The 25,793-nt window shown below is 40.0% G+C and overlaps 1 protein-coding gene across 1 annotated transcript in view; it reads right to left on the reverse strand.

Moving 5' to 3' along the window:
* RBMS1 (RNA binding motif single stranded interacting protein 1) overlaps nucleotides 1-17,954 on the reverse strand; it is a 148,290-nt gene extending 130,336 nt beyond the window's left edge. The window contains exon 1 of the mRNA XM_059820219.1: nucleotides 17,839-17,954. Within this exon, the coding sequence (XP_059676202.1) occupies nucleotides 17,839-17,913 (75 nt within the window). The 5' untranslated portion in view covers nucleotides 17,914-17,954. The remainder of the gene's footprint in view (nucleotides 1-17,838) is intronic.
* Nucleotides 17,955-25,793: the final 7,839 nt, after the last annotated feature.

Consider the following 25,793-nt stretch of genomic DNA (forward strand, 5'->3'; position numbering starts at 1 on the left):
TTGTTTATACCTTCCTAAATCCATTTTGTCTCCAGTGTTTCACTGAGACATGCAAGCCCTCCATGGCAGTCACACACCTCACGCAAAGGATTCCTGACCTGTGTGGAGGGCTGCCAGGGTGCTTTAATAATATAAAGAGTAACAACTGATAAGCTAAATCAATTACCAAGTACCTTATAGTCTATCGCATGCAGTGGCAAACCCAGCTTCCAGAGAAAATCCTCCTGACCACCTGGGCTCATGTGAACAGAACCTCAGGTAAAATAACAAATATAAGAAAATCTACATTTCCTTTACTATTTATTTTATTTCAAATAAACATCCTTTTCTATTTCCCACAAGAATTTGCTCTCTGCAGGTTTGGCTGGATCCTTAGCAATTCCTTACGTTGATCAAAGGCAACAGAGAAGGATCTCCCCAACTATGAGAGCCATTTAGCCAAAATCGTGATCATCACCTTCCCCACCTGCCACAACAACGTTCCAGGCAGTCAGGAATATCATGGGAAGAAGACAAGCTGGATGGAGCCCGATACCCCCCATTTAACCTGACCAGTACAGGGCTTCAGTTTGTACTGGGAATGCATTCAGGAAAAGTGGAGTTGACGCTACAGAAGGTACCTCCGCTTGAGGATGAATCAGCTCGTCTGTACCTGCAAGGGTCTGGGCCACTGTGAAAATGAATAGTCAGGTAATTGTTGTCGATCTTAGATGCACTAATATGGACAACAAAGTCCACCAATTTAATTTTTGTTTTCAGTAACTTTCTTTTTTAATAAAAGACCACTGAGAGCACCTTAGTGGCTGCTTCTGTGCAGACACCAATAAAAATTTAGGGATGTTTGCTCCTTCTTTGCTGAAACAAGTCTGTATGTTTGGAAATTAATTGCTTAAGATTAGAAATTCCAAACTTAATTGCAGTGAAGAAAAGAAGACTGCAAAAAGAAACGAAAAATAGTTACTCACAAGAGTCAAACATAAAACTCTAATAAATGAACTCAAGAAAAAAATTATTTCTTCAAGAAATTTTACTATCATTCAAAAAAGCAGGAAATACAAACATACTTATTTAAATGCTTCATATATTTATGCTCCAATGCATCCCTAGAAAAAGAAAACATATATTGTTTACCTAGTATAATGCTCTCATTTACTAGAAAAATATTTAATTTCAACTATTTCTAATGTGTAATTTGATTCTCAGTTCTTAGCTACATATCAGTCATGGGATACATTCCATAGTTATGAAGTATTACCTTGAGAGATTTCATGCTTCCAAGCACACGGCCAATTTCTGCCCTGGGATGCAAATGTACAATTCTCTTTGAAGTCTAGAAAGAGTCAGAAAAGTAGAATACGCTACGGACTGCAACTGAGTTTTTTTCTGTATTTAGAGTCAAATTCTACTCTGCATCACTTATTTAACTCCATTCCCCTCCAATTACAGGGCTATAACTGAGCAGAGTTGGTGTCTCATGCCAACACTTAGTGTAATTATATTAAATATATGTATACATCATCGTAAATGTGGTTTTTATAAAGCTAAGCAACTTCATATCCATCCTTCTGTGTAACGTAACTTTTTATTTATAAAACTACTACTGTTTAATATAAATGTGTTAATATAATTATGATACACACATTCATGTAATTACTTGTGTTTTGCACTACTGCATATCCTAGAAACCTTTCAATTTAAAATGAAATTCAAGATACCTGTGTAGCTTCAGTACTTCTAATTCTTAAGAAAGCAGATATCAAAAAGAACACAGAGAAATCTCATCTGTGTTCCTCCAAGCACACTGGAGCCCAGTCCTGAATACTGCATGCAGGCAAAATGCTCACTTAGTGAAGTGAATAAATATTCATTGTGCATTTATTTACTTCTGGTATTACTGGATTTAGTCATATAATTAAAACTATTAAAATTATTAATTAGAGGACAACACAGTTAATAGAGTTTTAGTTGACAGGAGTTTAGCACATGAAGTCAGCTTAATTAGGTCTTGTCTACATTTGGAAATTCACCAGAACTGCTCTGAAATAACCCCTGATACAGACGTGTAGCTATGTAAACATCTGTATGGGAATTTATAACACTCAATAATTCCAAAAAAGTAATTCCTTATAACTTCCATTACATTTTTAAGTGTAGACAAGCTCTAAATCTTGTTAGCGTCAATATTCTACACCTTTGATAGCTTTTACTCTCTAACACACCAGTGTGTTTACTTGAGTATCATCAAACCGTTAAGGCTCTGTCTTGGAAAGAAGTAGGAACTAAAGCCTCATGTATACATAAAAATTGTATCAGATTAACAGTTTAAAATATAACAATATTTGTAAGTAATGCCATGAGAAGGCAATCCCATTTCAGAATAAGAATGCCTTTTCTTGTTTAGCTGGCTTTGAAAGTGGATTAAGCTGTTCTGGACAATGGTACTGTTATTCAAGAAGAAAGCTCTGCTCACTTGAAGTTATTTGGGGATAATTATTCCAGGATACCTAATAAATCCTTATACCTGGCCTTCCACCAATGCTCGCTGTGCTAGTATTGTGCATAGTGCTTGCAAAGCAGTTACCTCTCGAAGATCCCTGCTGTCAGAATAAAGGAACTAGATGCCAAATACCATTCTCAGAGGATCACTGCACATGAGAGAAAAGCAGGATGAAACTATATGCCGCAAAACTCTGGGATTTTATCATTTTTTGAGGGCTAACATCACCAAAACAACCAACGATTAAAAAACAACAAAAAGAAAAAGAAAAGCCACAAAAACGAGACATTAAACCTGAACAAAAAGGATCTTCTCTTGGTCAGATGTAGTTATGGCTTCAGGATAGCATACTCAAAGTGCAAAATCAGTATTTGTTATTTGTGACTCCTTCTCCATAAAACTACAGCCCTTTTTTGGGCTGTGTTACTCCACAGGGGTAGACTGTGACGGAAGGATACAAGCTCTGTGTTACCCCTTTGCAATACGATGATCTCCACCACCTGCAAAGGCCACAGCAAAGTTGAAAGTGATTCTGGCCACTTCACAAAAAATATGAATTGAAATATGCAAATCATCCCATCTCAGTTATAGGAACTGAAAATGCTATTCTCTGGTGGTGACTCCAGCGCTTCAAACCTTCTCTTGGTCCTGCTTTTCCCTCCAAGTGATCTTAATCTGAACAGAAGGCCCACCTCTCCGCTCACCAAAGCAGGCTGGAATGTTAGTCCAAACACTGGATCCGCTTAGGCTGCCAGGTTGGACCTTAGCCTCTGAGCTGACTGACACATGACCAGAACAGCGTGCTTGGACACAGAAGTGTTCTGGTGTAGTACAAACAGCACAAATTGACAATGAAAACTTTAATATAAGAAAGCATGTCTCTGTATGTGTAAAGTTTAAAGGCATGAAAATATGTTGCTATAAATTCAAAGTTTCACTCTGGCTGATATCCTGTATAATTTCAACTGAACCCTATTTTCCATGCATACTCTTCTAATTTTTTATATTGAGATGGATACCTTCTGATTTTTTTTTTCTGTTTAGCCACTTTTGCCAGGAGTAGTGTGTGATACAGTATAGTGATATTCTGGCTGCTAAGTGGATGCTAACTCCATTCAGTCTTTGCTATACTATGTATTTTCTTGGATTCAGATTCATGCCAGGCCTATCAGGGTAAGAGGATTTCTGACCATATACAATATCAAAAAGAATAGCAACATCACCACGTCACTTAAGAGTGTGTTCAGGAAGTCCTTGCGCTTACTCTAGTTTCAGTGTAGTAAGAAAACATGTATAATCTACAAGAAATAAAAAGAAATAGCAAAGTCTTCAATTCTGAGGAGTTTACCTCTGTAACATATGCGTACAGTACCACAATATGGGTGCACTCGTTCAGAGGCAAAGATAACTGCCAAATCTGCCCCACGAGTACCTTTTGTCCCCTCACCATCTATTTAAAACGAGGCCTTTCCCAAAGGTCTTGTCTGTCTGTTCCCCCAAACCCTCCATTGTTTTTGTAAAAATAACCTTTAATTCTTGCTGAACTTAGCAGTCCCCAAAATGAGTTCTTGCAGAATACTGCCTTCAGTCTCCTTGTGTTGGAGATACAACTCCCCGTGGACGGCCTGGCAGCTGGAGGGTCTTCTTGTGCCATGCTCTGGCACACATGCCACAGTCTCTCCACTGAACTGTGCCTTTTCTCTTCCCTGCTCTTTTCTCTCATTCTTTTCCCTTATCTGTTCTCTACAGCAATTTTCCTCTTTCAAAATTAATTTTCCTTGTATATTCCCTCTGTCCAGCTTTATCTTTTTCACTTACCTTTTCCTCTCTTCCTATCTCAACTAACAACACAAGGCTCGAGAGACAGGTCTGTAGCCAGCTGTAAGAGCCTGTTCAACCCACTTTCCGAGACAAGCTCAACGCTAGAGAGCCCAGCTGCTCTGGGTCTCAATTCGGCAGTAAGGACTAACAGCAGGTAGTTCTCCCAGAGGTGTCTGTTGCTTCAGTGAAGCCAAGATTATATAAAATTACAGAAACCAGACTACTTCTCTGTTGTTATCTCCTTGGTATCCTGAGCCATGCTTTCCTTTCCTCTTTTCCAGATGCTATTCCTAAAAGTATCAATTATCAAAAGATTCTCACTAAAACTGTGAAATATTTGTCATTCCCAGACATGGCTCTCAGCTTTCTACTCCCAGAAATCCCAGCTCAGTCTCCTGACGTCCTCCAGTAATTAGGTAAACCAGAGTTGCTCAGACTTGTATACAACTCTTGATACCAGCGAGCTTTCTTTCTGCTGTCTCCAAGGGATCCAGAGCAAATGGCTCCTGAATTCTGCTTTAAAGCTATAGGCTGGCATAAGCAATAGCCTGGTATGGGCTGGAGATTTTGCAGCTCCTTTAAATTGAAAAATGGGGGGCTGTAATGAAATAAATATGAAAATTAATGTTATAATGTTTATTATTTCTTGAGGTAAAATAGAAGTAAGATTCTGGTGCATGATTTTTCTGCAAAGACTAGATTCTGTGGCCATTTAAATTAGAGAACACATGGAGCTCAATATCAGTGTCAAGAGAAGCACTGAAGTCTTAATTTATGAAAAAATCACAACTAGTGCCCATTTTACACATGAATGCCTTCATTATAGAGACAGCAACCCAGAATATTTTATAAATAATACACACACATACATACTTCACTAAATTGCCCAGTATCTAAGTTACTTGAAGCACAGGCTATCCTGCAGAGTAGACACCACACTGTCAAGAATCAAAGAATAACAGTAACTAGTCAATCAAGGAAACTGAATCAACAGTGAATATTTTCTGACAATTGGTAGGTAAATCTAAACTAAACTATATAGCCAACACATTTTAAAAACGTGTATATACAAGCATTAGCAACCACCACTAGAGCACAAGGATCTGCAGCATCCTCCCTGGATGACAAAAGCAATTGGGTGAGATGCAGCACGCTTTCCATCAATAAGAAAGATGGAATACATTTTGGAAGACAACACTCAAATAAATCCCTACTCTTAAAAAGGTGGGCTGCAGAAATGCCAGTTCTGTTGTTGAACATATATGCATTTCTAAACTTCATATAAACATCAGTAAAAGAGGAGCCATTTATATTAACCTTGACAGAGCTTAATACAGTGTAAGTAAGCATGGAAAATGACCCATTATATTTCATATGAGTAAAAAAAAGTATTTATTATTCATTTGTTCATTATTCAATTATTCATCTGACATGGAACTCCACTTTCAGTTTTAAAAGAAGGAAAGTGGTAGCAGATATAAAATATGCATAGTTGCTTTTCTGCCTCTTTTTGGGGCAACATGGCAAAGCAAACTTCTGTCATTCTTCTTTCATTTTTACCACAGTTTTTTGCTATTTCTCCCAGAAAGATGCACGGCTACTTAGCACGTAAGTGTTAGATGCTGGGTAACACTCCTCCCTAGTCCCAGGCCCTCAACTAAATAAAAGTCCAAGAATAGCATTTAAAATTCCTAAGAGCAGAAACATCCCCAGTGCACAAATCTCTCTTCATTTCTTCCCAATTCTGCATTTTTGTAAAAATCTTTACTTTTATTTATGTCACCATCAAGGTAAACAATCTAGGATAAAGAAGGAAATGAAGTCTTCAATTAGGTAATTTCTTTTCTATGGTAATGACTTGGAGTGATAATGCTGCTGTCTCTGCAACTTTCTGGCCACGAGGAAGTCAGCTTAAGGCTAACTTAATCCTGTCTTAGGTCCCTAAATAAATATTCTGGCACCTAACAGAAACCTCATTTTCAGAATAAATGAACAACCATAATCACATTATTTAGTTAGCGGTGTAAGAGTGAACTGACATTTTGTGGGTTTTACATGTTTTTCTCATCATCAATCTGGCTGACAACTACAGCTGTGATTATTTTTTTTTTTAAGATCTAGGAGAAGCAGCATCTTGAAGACTAACTTCAGAGTTTGGGATCATGAGAGCTTCCTATTATTATACCTGCCATTGAAAATCCGTAGAAAAAATGGGGCAGTGAGTCTATAAAAGACACTGGAAAGAAGTGCTAATAAAAGCAGAGTGGGCTAAGAGTGGGTGGGTGGGTTTGGAACCCCTTCACATATCCATAGCTTCTGCAGCTGATAAACTTACTGTAATTTGGAAGAAAAGTCACTTGAGATACAGCAGAGCTGTCAGTGAAAAGCAACAGGAACATGCTAATTCTTCCCATTTTTTCTACTAGAAAGTCAGAACACTGCCTTCCTCAGCACTCTTTGCTGATCCCCTGAATAATGTCTGCTTGGAAAGAAACAAGATTTAATTTGGCGTTAATTATTGTTTTATTTAATCTTTAGTCCGAGACAAAAACTTACCAACAAATTCAGATTTGATGCAGGAGCAAGAAATGTCAGCCTAAAGAAGTGTTTTGGTATGAAAATGTATACACGTCTGTCACAATTTACAGCATAGTTTTGTAGCACTGTAATCTTCTGCCAGGAGAAAAACAAACAAATAGACAAACCTAAAACCTTAAATTTTAAGCAGCTTAAACAAGATATTTGCTAAAATGGGATAAGGGAATTTGCATGCTGAAGACATTATTGAAATGTCATTTGCATATTTGTAGAATGCATGTTCACTTAAATAGAAAAAGGGAATTCCTTCTATACCTTTCCTTTCCAAATACCATATCACAGCTTACGATGATGAAACATAGAAGGAACAGTAACAGTTACTTTAGAGCCTCTTATGCTCATGATAGTTATCAGGGTCTTCCTTATCGAATCACACACTAGTTTGGAAAGGACGTTGAGGTCATCTAGTCCAACTTCCCTCCAACAGCAGGTTCAACTAGATCAGGTTGCTCAGGACCTTGTCCAGTTGAGATTTTACTGTCTCCAAGAGATTCCAGAACCTCTCTTGGAACCTGTTCAGGTGCTTGGCTACCCTCATGGTGAAAAAATAATTTCTTCAAATCTAATTACAATTTTCTCACGTCACAACTTGGGGCCATTGTGTTGCATCATATTGCCTATTCCCATCTATGATAAAACTACTAGATCTGTAGACAAGGGGAGAGCAGTAAATGTGATTCACATTGATTTTAGCAAGGACTTTGACATTGTGTCCCGCTACATTCTTGGACCCAAGGTAAAGACATTATAGTCTGGACAAGTGGACAACTAGATTGGAATGAAACTAACAGGATGGTGAGGCTCAGAGAATCACAGTTAATGGGTTACACTCCACCTGGAGGCCAGTACCAAGTGGACGAGGGTCTACCCTGGGGCTGGTGTGTTTAACATTTTTATATGAGAAGTGCAAAGTTCTGCACCTGGTAAGGAAGAGTCTCTTGCAATGTTATAGGCTGGGGACTGACTGGCTGGGGAGCAGATCTGCTGGAACAGACCTGGGGGGCCGTGGCAGACAGCAAGCTGAGCATAAGCCAGCAGCATGCTCTGGCAGTCAGGTGTACCTCCTGGGCTGCATTCGGGTGAGGGAAGTGACTATCCCGCCATTTGACAGACCCTATCTAGGATACTACATGCAGCTTTGGGTCCCCAGTAAAAGACATTGATAAACTGGAGCAAGTTCAGTGGACGGCCGTCAAGATGGCTGGGGGCTGGATCACATGCTCTGTGAAAAGCTGAAGGAACTGGGCTTGTTCAGCCTGGAGAAGGGAAGGCTTTGGTGGGACTTAATAGCAGCTTTCCATTTGTAGAATGGAAACCTCTGAGGAGGTTTATCAAGAAGAAGCCAGGTTCTTACAGTGGTGCATGGTGTGAGGATGAGTCAATGAGCATAAGCTGAAACAAGAGAGATTCAGACTGGAAATAAGAAAAAAAAAAATTCACCATGAGGACAGCCAGCATTGCAACAGATTGTGCAGAGAGGCTATGCATCTCCGTCCTCGGAGACTTTCAAGACCAGACTGGATAAGGCCCTGAGCAACCTGGTCTCATCTTCTAGATGACCCTGCTTTGAGCAGAAAGTTGGATTAGAGAGCTCCTGAAGTCCCTTCCAACCTGAATTACCCTGTGATCCTATCCCTGTGCACCTCCAAGAAGTGTCTGGCTCCACCTTGTCTATACATTCTCATTTGGTAGATTTAGACAGCAATTAGATCTCCCCTTAGCCTTCGCAAAGCTAAATAAAGCCATTTATAGGACGTGGGGATAAAACAAGGAAATATACATATTCATCAGAGGAGGGAAAAAACCTCACCCAAATATGGAAAGAGTAGAGAATAACCTAAACGTAAGCACTGAGTACATGGTCAAGTAAAAGGCCTAAACAGAGAGAATAGTCAACTGGGAAAGGGAATTTGGGACTGAGAACAAAGAAACTGCTTCTATTATTCAAGATCCTTGCGTTCAGGGAAACTGGAGTTTGACTACTCTTTGTCAATAATTCAGCTACATCAAAGAAATAACTAAGTATCACCATTTTTTCCTTCTACCCGGAACAATAAGAGTCTGAATTTTTGGCTAACTGACTGAGTCAAAAGAAGAGGCGTTCTGGAGTCTTTGACCCTGTTAACAGAGATGTTTCCCCCTCCAAAAGGTCCCCATGCATCCTCCTCATTTTCATATGCAATTGTCAAAAGCAAACGGTCACTACTCAGAAAAGCTACCTGAAGGAAACCAGAAGGTCACAGGCACTATTCATGAAATGCAAAGTTTATATCATAAACCCTTCTTCAATGTTTTTTCTAGCAGACAGAATGTTTTAGCTAGTACTTTTCCAAATGAGTCACTAACACCCTTGTCTTAATTCTGCAGCTGCTGCTAATTTGAAGTGCCAGCCTTCTCCCCTCTTTCCCCAGAATGAAATAAAGTATCAATGTTGCACTGTGCTGAAAATGGAAAGTTAGATGTAACACTATGCTACAAAGCCTCTGGAAGTCCCATTTACATTTGATTCTTTCTTTCCTCCCAGGCCTATACCTAACTTAAGCCCTCTCAGCAACTTATTTCACACTTTCTTCCACACTTATTGGTCGTAAGAATGAAAGACAGACTCAGATGGGTTTTTAACACCTAGTGCACCAACATCTAACACAATTTAAAAGAGTAAAAGAAAAAATAAAGTTGTACAAAAATGATGCTGGCAGTTATCTGCATACATATGCCATCATCAGATTTTGGTAACCTAAGAGCTCTGTTGTATCTTCCTTTGGCTTGGATCTTTTGCCCTTTTGGCCAAGGACACGGAAAGCCTTTTATTTAGAAAAGTTAAGCACCACCACTTTGTTGTACAAAGGTGAGACCCAAGAGGGTGTACTTTTCTCAGAGACACCTTCACCCACAGCTGTGCAAATCTCAAACTCCTTAAGTATCTCATTAGTTGCTCCACTGTAAAAATGTATTACAAGTGGGGGTTTTTCGGTTAGTTTTCAGCCAGACTGGTTTCTTGATGCAGCTCACTGACTAATCATACAAATACTAGTGCCAGCACAGGGGAAGGGACAGGAATGAGTTGCTGGGGGCAATGGGGAAAGACAAGACTGCCCTTTTTTGGCTGCTGTGCATAGTTATGTAAAATTAAAGCGATTATGTAGCTATGGCCTGAGGGATAGAAGAGGTCACAGATACTACCACAGCCTATAAACTGCTATAGAAATTGTGTCAGTGTGTGTTGCCAAGAGACAAGCAAGGGAATTTGGTTCTTAACCTGTAGTAAAATCCACAAAGTGAAGCCCATTCACTCTACCTCTCTACAGAAGATCAATACTTTCCTCTCAATGCACAAAAGTCACACTGAACATTTTGAGTTGCATTTTGCGTCAGTAAGCTCTGTTTATCCACCTGCAATGATTCTGAAGCACTTTTCACAGGCCTGATGTGTACACTGAGATTTCAGAAATTTAGCTTAAATATATTTTGAAATGTTTTCACCAGATCAGAGCAATTGCTAAATGTATTCTTACGGTCTTACACCACGAACAGAGAGCACAGTGGCTTCAAAAGCTACCACGAAACAAGTGAACGATGGTACCTGATTATACCCATTTCCAAGCTCTTTGTCTTCCTCAATACTGAGATAATATAATTCAGCTTAGAACTTAATGAAATTACATTTAAATGCAGGTCTCAGTATTTTCAGCTGAGGAAGACTAAGAAAATGCATGAAGTCAGATAATAATTATCACCTATTAGCCACAGTAAATATGACCTCAGTCTGTTGTGTGCCTGTGTTTTGACTGACATTAATTAAACTCAGATAGAACAGATTTTTATCAGCATGGTTTTCCAACATTTTTCACTTCTTTAACAAAGCAGGTGATTTTCCAGTAGAAATAGTGGTGATCACTACTTTGCACAGGCCATAGAAAGTCTATACAATACAACAAAAATGAGTATGTAATTTGTAGCATATTTTTGGCTAAATCTGAGTATGTATCTTCAAAAGAGTATTTCTCAAACCAAAAGCATAATTTCATGAAAAGCAATTTATTTTTTAAACCATTGTTATTCACTCTTGATTATAACTACTTGGAAAACTGAAACATGTAACTGTAACAAGCTATATTTTCCAGTTTATTACTATGGCTTTATTCAAATGTCTTAACTGCTATCACAATCAAGTGTCCTTCATTAGGAGCACTGCATTAGTAGCATCAATTACCAAGTAAGAGTGATGCATCTACTATCAACATTGACAGCTCAAACTGCTGCTTGGACTTTAAGGCAGCTTAAAAATTGTGTCCAAGGTGGTTTTTTCGATGTATAGCCTAAATAGATATGTTTGTGAAAGGTATTGTTTTATAGAAAAATAGATTTAGAAAACAATGCGTTCCATTGGAGAATTTCAGTAATTTTGCTTGTCTTTTCTTTGTTCCTTCAACACTAAGTGGAAGCTTAGAAATTTACTCTCAGGAAATTTCATCCTTGAGACTGAGTCCTGAAGTTTTATGCTCTAACTGGAAGCAAATTATTTTGAAGTATAGGGTTCCCTTTACAAATAAGGTTAAGAATCTAAACAGCATGCTCAACTCTGGTTTAAAAGTAATGAGAAAAAACTACAGTCATTACCAAGAGTAACAGCTGAGTTGTGAAAGAAAACATACTTTAAAGAACTATTTTATTCAAAGAAAATTAACTTTTCCCCCCACAAACTCATTGCACAACTTTCCCGACTGCCTTGGGATCCTGCGTTGAAGGTAAAGCTAGAAAATACACTAGTACAAATCAGACATACTGTGTAACTCTGGTCTCTTACAGCTGTTGCCTACCTGCTGGATATAAACTTCATAGACATGGTTTTGGAACACACCCAGTGCCTGGGGAGGTTAACAATCAAACACAAAAGGAAAACAGCACTGAATAAATTTTTCAAGCCTTTTTCAAGTCATATATAGGTTTATCAGTTTTCTGTAAAAGTCAGTCCCATAAGACTATCAGACTCAAGATCTGACGCATACATCAGCAGTAAAGTTACTACTGAATCAAGGAGAGGGACCAAGATTTTGTTGACATTTGTTAAATGAGGCCAATCATGCAGTATCAAATTAAGCCCTAAGCACAGTGTACTCTAGGGATAAGTTTAGTCTCAAACTTCTAGAAATTACAAAGCTAATAAGAACCTGTCATTTCTACTATTAATGATGTGGGGGAAATATTTTTACTTTGTCATTTGCAAATTCAGTCTCTAGTGCGTATATATTTATACCATTCCTCTCTCTAAGGAGGTTGGATTAAGGGAGGAAAGTCGTGGCTTTTTAAAAACTCTTTTTAAAAGATTCCCTAGAAAAAATACAAAATCATCACATCTTACGGATGCCATTGCTACTTCTCCTTGATTCTAGCCCCCATCATACAATCTGTATGTTGCACTGCCTAACTTTTGCTCCTCTGAAGTGAAGATTATGAATATCATGTCATTGCAGATCACCCCCAAATTACGCATAGTCAGCGTAACCCAAGCATCAGTCGAGTTTCTAGTATATAAAATGTTGCTCATCTGAAATCAAAGGCAAAACTCACGTTGACCTCAGTGAAGCCAGTCTTCAGGATGATGATGTTGTGGTGTTTCTATATTTCACGTACCTTTATCAGTTATTTAGATAGTTATAATGATGTACATTAACATACATGATACATTAACATACATCCTTCTTGACTCCACCAAACAACGCAGTGCTCTCAGCGTTGAATATCTAGGTTTAAACCTTCCTGAAGTCACTACTATTAACAATACACCTGGTTACCTCCAGCTTCTACTGCATATTTGCCCTTGGGGCTAATTAACATTACTTCTCAAAAGAGGCCCTGATACAGAATAATTCAAAACTGGAGAAATTCAAGGCAAGGAGGATGAACATTTACAGAGCTTTGTACGAGCTTCGCTCGATCCATTTCTAGAAAGGCTTTAACTTTTGCATATACAATAACTACTCTAGCAACAGTTTCTAGAAATACTTCCTGAAGGACATATTTCTAGTTCATAGCAAGCCACCTGAACTAAACTTCAAAAGTTAAAAGGAGCTATAACTGGGACGAGGATAGAGATGCCCCACACAAAATAAGCTAGCTGGAACAATTACATAAAACAATCATTGTGACCAGAGACAAAAAGTCACTGGCCTGTCTGATGGGTGGATGCAAACAGACACTCCCAGTTTTGGACTGGGATGTTTGGAAGAAGAAAAAATGCTCTTTCTAGAGAACACTCTTCATTTCTCCATATTTTATATCCCCTGAGATTATTTTATAGAGCCGCAGTGATCACCTCACCACCAGCACTCTCAAGTTTTTCTTAAAATTGGTAAATTTTACTCTTCTTTCCCTTCCACAATGTGGTACACTTTTTGAAGGAATTATTTGGATAGTTGCAGAATAAAATCCCAGCCTGGCCAGAATGGGAGAGAACACATTCAAGAGGCTGAGGAGGCTGACAGGATCAGGTAACTGCGCGGAGACAAAAAGTTTGCCTGCAGCTAACCTGTGCTTTTTGTTTGTTCGTTTTAATGGATTTCTGAGGCCAGCCAAGAACGAGAGAGATCACAGTTATGGAAAATTAATATAACTTCCCACAATAAGAAGTGTGCAAATTATTTCTATCCAACCTTATAAACACGCATACTCTGTGTTACCGTAAACTTGTTTTTTGCTATGTACAGATTTTGCAGTCATAGTGCATATGGAATAAATCTAACTAAACTGATTAGAATTAGTAATCATTTATGCTGATTAAAATCAGCTCTAAGCTAGTTAAACTTTTTAAAGGGTAATAGACCTGTGCTTGGCACAGAATGCGGTGAGTAAAGGTATTCATTAGCAGCAAACGATTAGAGGGTCCTACTGCTTATGCTTCAGAAGCATCTAAACCAGAAGGTTCTAAATCGGTCTGTTAACTTCATACACTGACAATAAACTGTGGATTATCCAGTGTCTCCTAATAAGAAAGCTTCATATCTGCTTTGTTTAACACTACAATAAGTTCCCTGTTAACTGATTTCCTACTTATTCTGCCATCAACAGGCATGGATAAAAATTAAATGTTCCCATTTTGCAGTTTGCTGTCAACAGCCTCAAAATAAGTTTTTGACACGGCAGAATCTGCCTGCTCACTACAAGTTTACATCAATCTACAGTCCTGCCTACAAACCTACACAAACTTCTAGAAATATTAGTTCTTTTCATAGCTGCCAGGGCACTAATTTTGCAGCTACCAAATTATACCATTAGAAGCCCACTCTAAGGTAATTTAGCAAGATTCACAAGATTGCATTTTTTCTGGGGTATTGTTACTTAGTACCATACAAAAGAAATAGAATTCAAGTATCACATAAATATTATCTGTGACTATTGAATGCCTGCGCTTTAAATAAACCATGCTATTTATAGGAAATGTTGCCTTTCCCTACTAACTCTCTCCTATACAAAGAACTTTCCTTTATGATACAGAAACCTATCAGTAAAATTAGTCATACTGTCGCATTATTGTCCAAGGAGAAACCAGTAATACAGCTACTTATCACAATTTATTTGTAAATTGTTGTGTGTGTCATGTCCCTGAATTCCATTTGATATTTAGGTAAAGGAAACAAAACATAAATTCACTTTTATTTCTTACTTGACCAAAGCAAACAGATTGTGGCCTAGAGATGTATATATACATTTATATTTGTTTACGTGTACTCTGTCTTGTTAAATGTTACAATACTTTGCCTAGCACAGACAGATTTTACTCCTGGTCAGAGAGGCCTTTAAGCATTAGTAAAACACATACAATCTTAATTAACGTCATTTTCTAAAACATTGAAATACAGAATCTCTTCATTACAAATAAAATATTAAGTAAGGAAATGAAATACAACTGAGTTGAAATTTGAAAAGCAATGTTACGGAAGTATTGTTAAAGTGTCTAAACCTTTAGAAACATCCATTGAACTTGGAAAATATTTTTTATGCTCTCCGACACGCCATACAATGCTGCAATATAGGAACTGTCCTAAAACATATATTCATTACAAGACACAAAAATTTAACAGATATGTCAAAGATATCATTTGCCAGAGTAAAAATTGTGGCAGTCCCAAAAATGCAGAAGGTTTTACAAGCTTCAACTTGAAACCATTTCAAACTATTTTCATTGCTGTAATGATTTTTCATATTAAAAGCCTTACACCTTCTTCCAATATTTATTTTGTTCATTTCATTTAAGTCCATGGTTTCCCTAATCTCTTTTGATGCTGAACTCCCTAAAATTAGGGGGAGGGAGGTGCTGAATCACAGCAAATGTTTGTATTTCCTGAAGATCATTACAGACAAATACAAAATCTGTTTTTAAAATCTATAACATATTTTGTAGCAATTAAAATAGTTGACACATCAACATTTTAACCTAAAGAGCCATTACGAATGTATGCAATTTCTAATGAGTATTTTTGAGCTCTCTATAGAAAAATTCATCTTCAAGCAATTCCTGTCATCTCCTAATTATCGATTTGCAGTTTATTAGTCAGCAGATTTTCCATTATTACTTAAACAAGGGTAAGATGGGAAGCAAAACTTCTAGTTCCAAAACCTCTTACCTCCCCCAGTGTAATCATGTACCATTACCCATCATACATTCAGCAAAGGCTATTCAATTCTATTATAATTTGTCCTCAATAAAAACCAGAGATTTCTCCAGAATTACTCAAATAGTTCATGTACTGGACAATGGGTTGTTTTAGGGCCCAAAGAATAGAACAGCTGAAAACTATGAATTAAATTAATTTTTCTACATGTTCACAGAGGATCCATAGTGAGAAGGTTACCTATATTACTGAATTCTGCATACTTGAATATCAAAACTTAGAGTTACTGGTCCTTTTACCTACACCAAGGAGCCACCTTTTTTCTTGTATTTCTTTTGTAAAATCAAGATCTCTGAAAACAGGAAACTTTCACTGGATCCCAGATATTTGATTTCATGTGTGTAGGTCAAATGGCTGTGTGTGCTCTCTGCTGAAACAGAGTAATGTAATTTCAGGCTGTATAATTTTATAGCAAAGACTGCAAGATGTTTTGAAGATGTCATTGACTGTAATACAAATCAATATTAAATTATCTATACAGGAAACATTTTCAAAAGACGGTCCATCAAGCTTTCTCATAGGATCATGGATTTCTAGGATCATACTCTAATAACTACAGTAAGCTATTACAGTTTATCTCCCTCTTCAATTATTTACAAGTCAAAAAAGCCAAGTGACATTGCTTTATATATATTCAATGTTACGTACTTGGTTCGTAACTTACTAATGTCACACAAAATCATGAAGGTAAAAGTTTCTGAACAAAGACATTTTTTCATTTGAGAATATTTATATAGTCATACAGCTAAGTGATGCAAAAGGCTGTCCTTTAGGCACTCTACCTTTCTTAAAAATAATGCATTAAAAGTATATATCTAAACAGTACTGAAGTGATTACTCTGCAGCATAATCTTTAAATGGCTACAGACTGTACTATTTAGCCTGATGTCGGTTACACATTTAAGAGATTAGTCATTCCAAATCACCTAAAGACCTTCATCATAGTTCTATCAATTTCTGTATATATGAAAGCACATTTCAAAGCCTCCTCATTGCTGACTTGTAAAACGTCTCATGGCTGTCAAACTGAATTTATTTCTCAGCCAAGCAGTATAAATTACATTTCACAATATAGTAACACAGAAGACAATAAAAAGAAGAGCCTATCAAGCATACAGATAAAGAGAAGGGAATTCTTGTCCTGTCATTGCCACACAGGCAGGATACTTCAATAGCAAAAAAAAAAAAAAAACCAAAAAAACCCAAACCAAAAAAACCCCCACACCACTGTCATAACCTCTAAAAAAAGTTCACACATTGAAGCCTCATATGGGTCTGTTTTGATTTGTGAGGAGTGACACTGGTGGTTGGAGAGGCTTATGCTAAATGTTCCAGACAGCTGATGCAACCACCTCTGCATCTGCCAGTTTGCAGCATGATGCTTCTAGAGCAGTGGGGCTGGCTGCCCTTACAGACTTGAAGGAGAAAGGCAAAAAAAAAAAAAAGGTGGAGATCCACCACCACAAGAACTACTAACAGCAATTTTCCTGCAAACAACAGCTACCCGTGGGCAACATTAACCATCGGCAGCTGGACCCTGAATGCGGTTTTAATCCAGTCTGTAAACTGCGAGGTGGCAGCTCACAAAGGTCCAGCTCCCCAGACAATGAGTATCCATCCGAGTCCAGCAGCCTCCTCAGCGTCCGTATTTAAGTGGAATTACGGCCATCCCCATCACAGCAACAAGCACGCCCTGCCACCCCCCAGGATGTCAAAGCACCCCCGCCCCAGCTGGAAGTGCGGCTACCGACAGCGGACAGCCCCAGTTTGGGGCCTGCCGGCTAAAGTTTGGGTCGTTTCCCTGCGTTCAAGGAGGCTGCGCTAGGTGAAGGCAGCGGGAGCGGGGCCCCGCGGGCTCCGCAGAGCTCCGCTTTGCAGCGGGGTGGCCGAGGACGTGGTTGGGAAGGAGGAGACACGCCGAGAGCCCTGGGGAAGAGGAGGGACCGCCGGCGGGAGGGGGAAGGCGAGAGGGAAGGAGCCAGGTCGGAGACGGCACAGTCGGGAGCGAAGGGAAGGGGGGGGAGCCCGGCGGGGAGCACGGCGGCCGCGCTCCCGGGGCGGCGGCGGCGGGCGGGCGGCAGGAAGGGGCTGCCGGCTCTTTCCTGTCTCCGTCCCCCGGTGCAACCTGACCGCCTCCCCCGGGCTGTGCCCCGCGTCGCGGAGCCCCCGTCCGCGCCCGGTCCTTGGCCAGCCGCCCTGGAGCGGGGCCAGCCTCAGACCCGCCGCGCCGCCCGGCGTGCCGTACCCTACCTTCGCCTGCAGATACTGGGGGTAGTAGTAGGTGGTGTACTGGGGGTACATCTGCTGTTTCCACACTTTGCCCATGAAGCTGGAAATGTAGCCTGCAATGCAGGGATGGGGGGGCACTTTGGGGGGCTCCAGCCGCCTCTCCGTCTCTCTCTCCCTCCTGTCTCTTCCTCTCCGGCGGCGGCTGCTGCTCCTCGGCCAAGCCCAGACCTTCCTCCTCCTCCACCCAAAAGCCACGGCGGAGCGGCGGCAGCGGGGGCAGGCACTCTCGCTCTCTCCCCGGGAGTTCCTGCCAAGTCCCCGCCCGGCCGGGGCTGAGCAGCAGCAGCGGCGGCGGCGGCGGGCCGGCTGGCGGAGCAGCGGCGCGGGGAGCGTTCGGGGCGGGCGCGGCGGCGGGGCAGAGCCGGCTGAGAGAGGGAGGGAGGAAGGAGGGAGAGAGGGGGCGAGGGGCGGCGCTTAGCCCCGCTCGGCGCCCGCGGGGCGAGCCCCGGTCCCGGCCCGGCGGCGGGGCAGCCCCGCGGGGCAGCGGGGAGCTTTTCCGCGGCGGACAGCGAGCGGCGCCGCTTCAGCGCCGGAAAAGCTGCGGTGCCGGGCGGGGAGCGGAGCGGGGGGATTCCACGTTCCGCAGGAGGAGGGCTGCAGTGGTCGCATCCGCACACGGCTCGGCTCTGACCTAATTAGCCGGGTTGTGCTTTGTTACCGCCTTTGCTCTTTGTGCATCTCGTTGCCGAGCAGTGGTGCAGGGCGCAGGCTTTAGGGGAGAATTGGATACAGTTTTGGAAAACTACATTTGGCTTCGGTTCTGCCTGGCGGTAGAGGGGCCATTTATCTGCTAGGCGCAGAAGGGACTGCAGTGCTAAAACCAGTTTACAGAATAGGAACCGCAAAACCAGACCAAATTCTCCGCCTGGCCCATCGTACGCCCTTAAATTTGTACTTTTGCCGGCCGTGCTGAGTACATTTCATTCTCAAACAGGGAACATTCCTGTTCTAGTCGATAGTAGTTACAATTTTTTTCACTTGAGTATTTTCTTTCTGAAAGATAATTTCCCAAACATTAGAAGTAGGGACCAGCGGCACACTATAATCCACTGTTATTTGGAAAAATCCCACTTAGCCCAGTGGGTTTACTTCTGACAAATGTGTCTTTTCTACCCAAAGATAAACTGATCCTCAGAGTATTAAGCAGATGCTGTTCTTTGTCACACTAATCACAACCATTTTTGTCTCGCAGCACTGTTTTATTAATAAAACATATATGTATGGGCCACCAAAACTCCTGAGTGTATTAGCGTCAGCCAAGCCAAAGGTGATAATAGTGGAAAGAAAGATTAAAAAACTTGGGGATTTACAAGCATCCCAGTGCAATAGCAAAGGCAGCCTTTGTGCAGCCATAAATCCCTGGTGCAGGCTGAGCAATGAGAGGTAACTGCAGATATTCTTCCAAATTCCAGCTGAACAGAGGACAGTTACACAAACGACATTGCAGCTCTTCTGGCTAGCCATTAAGATCGCTTGACAAGATTTTTCCAGGGAAGAAATTTGTATGTGCTTTATGGTCCACACAGATTAAAAGAGTAGTTGCATCTTTAGGAGATGGCTTTTTCCCCAGGAAGAAGGCATGGGAGCTTTTGAGTTTTGGTTAGGTTGGGGGGGGGGGTTGTTTGCATTGGTTTGGGGTTTTTTTTGTTAACAAATGACTAGAATGACTATGAAAAGAAGGACGAGCACAGAAAGCATATGAGTTGGTAATATTTTTGTGTCCATGATGGTAACTTTCTGTGGGAGGGACAAAGATTAAAGTTAGATAGAAGTTGAAGAGAACAGAAATATGAGGTATTTGAGGGGGTTACGAATGTGCATCTGGCAAAGCTGAAATGGCCATGGCCAAAATCAGCTACCTTCTGTTGACTGTACTGGCATTTACGCAGTGGAAAAAGCATATAGGCTGCAATTATATCTGAAGAATGCAAGGTAATATGGCTCCAGGGTAGTGCATGGTCAGAGGATATAGAAATGAAGTTTCAGAGCTTCATGGGGAAATGTGTTGCTGCAGCCCAGATACGTGATGATACTGTTATAGATTGCTTTAAGAACTGCCAAATTGTGGTCTGAAGTTCTTGGTTGAACTACAAAGAATGTGGTGCTGGCCTCTCTTAAGCTGACAGGTTACGGGTGCTAGTACACTTAGTTTCCTTCTGAGAAAAACAGAACAAGCAAGAAGAAGAAATAAAGACTGGTAGCTGATGGATGGATTTTGTGGAGATTTTCCTGAGGAGAAGGAAAGAATGAGGTCTGAAAGAAAACACATATTGTACTGAAGACAGCTAGAAATAGAAGAGTGTTTTCCTAGAATCCATCTTCCTGTAAACAGCTACTGTGGTTGTCACAAGTACGTTGTGCAATCATGAATGCGGAGAGAAGCATCCAGAAGAAAAAAATCTCTAGGAAATGAGGAGAGGAGAAATGCAGCCTATATCATTCCAGCATTTACAACTGCAACAGTCTCCAGCTTAGTTGTGTCAAGTTACTGAGAATGGCCGATGACTGCCAGTGACGGGAGCAGCAACACACTCTGCCACAACGGCTCCTGAAAGTGATGAAAGAGGAAATCTGGCTAAGAGAGTATTTGATTACAACTGTAACAGCTAAAGCTGATCTCCAAGTTCCTTCCCAGTCTCTCTCCTTGCAGAGACTTAGAACTTTCCCAAATGAGGTCTTTTGCTCTAAAGCTTAATCTCATCCCCAAACGTGTCACTGTTAATGTAAGGTTGAAACCAATTTGGTTCCGTTTTCAACCAGAATATTTTCTAATTAAAGATCTACTTCCATTGGAATATCTGCTCTAATCTATTTAGCAAAGCTGACATTGCAGAAGTTCAAAATTGATAGAGTTTAATATTTATCATTGAATTTTAAAAATAAGCCTGCAGCTTAGTAATGCTAACTTTTACAGTGCAGTGATCTCACTGACAATTAATGAGGATTTGCAAATGATGCTCAGTTTTTATTAAAATGAGGTTAGAAAAAATAATTATTTTCTTGGAATCGTTTACAAGAGCCTCAGTTACAGTAATTTTTTAAATTTTTTAAAATGGTATTGAAGGTGTTTACTGTATTAAGAACGGATCAATGAAGAATTCTTCAGAAAAAAAAATCTTAATTTAACATCACTCAGGGCAGTCTCTGCACGTATCTTTTTAATATGTTGATTATTCAGCCAACTTAGTAATATGAATGCAAGTTGTGCAATACAGACAGGATGGCATTGCAGAAGAAACTTTAAACTGAATTACTAATTTCTTAACTTTTCATACTGATGGAAATGTTTGGGTTTAATTGGTTATTCGATGTTCATAGCAAGGGCAAACAAACACTTTTAAATTGAAACTGTTTATGCTGCCTGGCGGTACTAACTCCTGCCATCAAAACTAAATATTCACAAGGTTAAAAATGCTTCCCTTATTTACAGACTACACAAAGTATAGGATTAAGAAGGAAGGTAAACACTGAATTGTGTTCTGAAGGCTAGTAGATACCCAACAGAGGAACGGAAAGATTTTTTTTCTTCTTTAAAAGCTGACTTCCTACACACTGCACTAGTACAAATGTAGATACTGTGGCTTTGTAAATGTTAGGGAAAACATGAATCCATACTTTTTGTGGCCAGATTTCATTGACTATTGATGGTACAATATTAAATTCTACCTTTTTTTAAAAAACATTATTTCCTTATCATAGTTACAGTCTAACTGGTCAGGACTGATTAAAAGATGATGAAAACACAGTTGGGCTGTTGCAAAAGCCTGAGAAGCACTGTATGTGCTGCCATGTCAGAGGAGTTTTAGGGCAACTCAGTTAAACCCAATCGATGGTTACCCACTGACTCTAAGATTGTTGGAAGAGAAAGCCCATTTAAGCTTTACAGACTAACTTAGACATTAGGAGTTCTACCCTAAGGCAGAAAAAGTCAAATGCAGTGCAGAATAGGAGGGAAATATATTTAATCCACCTCGCTCCAGGAACCAAGCGGACTGCTGTACTCTGCACTACTTGGGGTCTTTGCACTGGTTTAAGCTGAAAGAGACAGACATGATTATGCTGAAATTGTTATTACTTTGACACAGTCAGAAATATTTGAACAAGGATTTTTTTTTTTCTTGTTAAGATACTAGCTTGAGTCTTGGGAGATCTTTGTCCAATACCAGGTCTACCACAGAATGTGGGCAAGAGGGTGAGCAAGTCGCTGAATTACCCTGTGCCTTACTTCCCCAGTTTGCAAACTGTGTCAAACATTCACTCTCTTCTCTTCTTTGTCTGCCTTGTGCGGTCAGTCTGTAGGCAATGCAAGGCAAAACAATCATTTGCTAGGAATCTGCCTGGTGTGATTCACATAAAAGGACTAAAATAAATAGAAGCAGTGGCAGTGCATCACTTGTGGATGCAGAGAAGCCAGGTACTGCATCCTAATTCGCATACAAATACTAACAAACCAAAGATCTGTTTTATACCCCCAAACAGTGTGTTAGGGCTACAGGAATGCAACTAGGTTTAAGCTCTCGACCAATAACTTGTTTGCTCTTCCACTTAAACCCAACACACGCAGTTCCAATAACTTGCAAAACCTCCTTGTTGTAATGCCGCGCTTAATGATGCCCCATCATATGGCCTTGACTGCTTTGCAACACAAATGAAAGACTCTTCAATTCAGGTCGCAGTAGGCCACACTCTTAAGCACAAAGGCTAAATAAACGGCCATTGTTAATGGGCCACCAAGATGAAAAGCCCTTGATGGTTTTCATCAATTAAATCAACTCTCTAGATTTAGTGGCTATTAACCTTTCAGCAAATTCTTAAATATTTATTTCAACAGAGTGGCTACAATTCTGTATTTTTACAGTAGCTCTCCTGGTATAACAACACTTCACTGAAACATTGCTGAATGTGGCGTGCCCTTGTTTATCCTTACAGCTGAGCCACGTACTGCACTGGCTCAGCTGCTCCTGACAGCTGCAGTCAGTGTAATTCACTTTTGTAAAATCTACAGGGCTATACACTATTCTAAGATTGTCCAGCTGAAGTATTTAACTGGCACTAACATTTAGGAATTGACATACTTCTGCATTTGGGCTTCCCCTCTCAAGAAGTTTCACGTGCACCAGGCAATGCTCCCACTATCGGCAATGGCTGTCAACAGAAGATGCAGCCGGACTGCTCATGAAAACGGTTTCTGTGTTTGCAGCTAAGCATATCACCATGAATTTGGGTACACGGATTGCCAGCAAAAACCTTTTCTTCATGTTTAGATAGGTCTGGGAGAATCCTTTCCCCCATAAGCACTGCATTTTCTGAGTTTTCTATATTCTGGTTTACTTTACCCTAAGATGCCTAGCTAATAAAGATGATTGCGTACTAACAGTAATTGGGGGTTTTCTCAGCATTCTTCATAAAATCTGTGAGGCACCTCTTGTTGGTCCAGCTCTATAGGTCTATTTAATACATGTACATTTTATTTAAATCACCTTCTCACTGATGGCAAAAATTAGCTGTATTATAGGAGTATGTTCATCCTAGGGTGGAGGTAGTTAAGAATCCAACTTCTATTCATACATTATCAGAAACTTCCATCCCATGCAGTTCCTAACTGCCCTGGAGTCTCTCTAGCAGGACAGTCTTCACTGTGCAAGCAGATGAACAAGGAAGAGAATAATTGTACCTCTATAAAATATTGACCATCTCAGTTTCAGGGCAGTATTTGCCATTCCTTCCCATTCTCCACAAACAGATGAGGAAAACACCAAGCCCGGCCCGCTTTGGCTGCAGCATAATAAGAATTCTTGTGGGTGTCTTTTTACCAGCTTGACCAACCAGCTGTGGTTGGTCTTGATTGAATTCAAACCATTGATTTTAAATATTTGTGGATAATTCAGAACAAACATTTTTTTCCTGCCATGCAAACAAAAATTAAAAGTGTAATTAAGATAGACACCAGACATCTTATTTCTACAGACTTTAGGGACACATTGCACTGTCTTTAGGCATATCTTAAGCAAGTTCTGAATAAAAGGTGAAGGATACATCCTTCAGGCTTCTATTCTAAAATGCCCCTAAATTTTCCTATTTTTGGAATAAAACTATTCCCAACTATGAAACGCCAACCTTCCAATCCAAACACAGTTGTATTTTAGACAAGTTCTGCAGCTTATGAAATATCTAACAAGTCTTTCCAATGGCTCAAACTCCTCCTACTCCTTCCATCACCCACAGCAATACCTTCGGCTGACCCACACCCTCTGCGCGGTTGTATGTATGGGTTAGCTGATTTAATGCAAGTGCTGACTGGCCAGCGGGCTGCTCTCTGGCCAAATGGCCCAGGCTGAACCCCACCTGCTGGGCTCTAAAGCAGAACACCAGCTTTCTCACCTTTTCTCAGCTACTGATTTTCATGCAACTTTTAGGGCCATGCTACCTGTGATACCTCTGCTCCACCATCACCTTTGATTGAAATTGCCTGAAGGCTTCAAAAGTTATAATGACATAAGGGATGAAGAAGGAGAAGGTGAGTAGGCAAAACAATTGCATGAGCCTTATTTCCTTAAGAAAGCACATGAATAACTCAAAGAGCATAGGCTCTTTTACCTGTTATCAAGTATACAATATTAAGTTCTACATTTTTGATGTCTTAAATTTGTAATTTAATGGAACCAGAGAATAAGGCATTTTAATAAATTTTTAAAAATCCTTTGCCATATGAACCAAACCCTTAAACTGTATATCTCAACAGATACCTAACAGTGCTATTTTTATTTGATTTTCTTTACCCAGGGAAAATGTCTTTCTCACAAAAGGACCACAACACACTGCCATTTTGAATTAGTTCATGTATTTGAGCTGCATTCACAATTTATCATGTTTAGCTTTATCACAAGCTATTTGTAAGTGCTGGACATTCAGACCCATGTGCATGCAAATTAACACTTACAGTGCAATACATTGTCAGAGCTAATAGGTGTTGTGTCTTTACTGCATAATGCGAAAAACCATTAAAGTGTCATCACCCTTGATCTGCTGTAAAAATGGAAGCTTCCTCCTTGGCTTTGAATCCATTTCTGTCTTGTAGATGAGATGCCAGACCCTCAGTCGAGCAGGGGTGATGACCTTGTTGTGGAAGCCCCAGCATTCCCTGCTAAAATAGTTCTCAAGTCATGCAACACTGACAAAGCGGAGTTGAGCAACTTCATTTATTTTTCTCTGTTTGGCACAGACAGTAATGCTAATGCTGATGTGAATTTGTGGAACTAAGAGCAAGGCCCAGCTAGATGTCCCAGTTATGGTGTATTACTTAGGGGATTAAAAGGTTTTTTCTTATTTCTGAAAACTGATAGTGGAAAAGTGTCAGTCGGATAAACTGAGATTCTACTGGGTCCGTTTTGTGTTGTTTCAAGACATGCCCATTTACATGCTAGTGGGACTAAGACGACAAACCCCTTTTTTAATGATTAGGAACGTTTAGGATGTTTATATCCTGTCCTTTTACTGTACTGTGATAAATGTCACAACATTTTTTTGATTCATCTTCAAAACACTTCTGAACCCATTTTTTGAGCCCTTTCATAGACATGAAACTGAGATGTGGAGGGACTATGTGACTTTTACAAGATTATATAGGACATAAATTTTGTTGCACGTAACATAAATCAAATAAAAATACAAAAAAATAAAACCAACATAAATAATTTTGGATTTTCTGATTCCAAGGCTAGCTCTCCAGTTTTGGACCAACTTCATGTTTTTTGTTGTTCTTATCATAAATGAGAGAATACACCAATAAAAGCTTTGACTTCTCACACGTGTATTTAACCATTTTGTATCTTTCTTGTTTCCAAAACTGTCAGAGTCTCATTTTACTCTGGGTCTTCCCTTCCTTAGGATTTCATGCATGTCAGAAACATTGTGAT

This window comes from Gavia stellata, chromosome 8 (assembly GCF_030936135.1).
Source record: "Gavia stellata isolate bGavSte3 chromosome 8, bGavSte3.hap2, whole genome shotgun sequence".
NCBI lineage: Eukaryota > Metazoa > Chordata > Aves > Gaviiformes > Gaviidae > Gavia > Gavia stellata.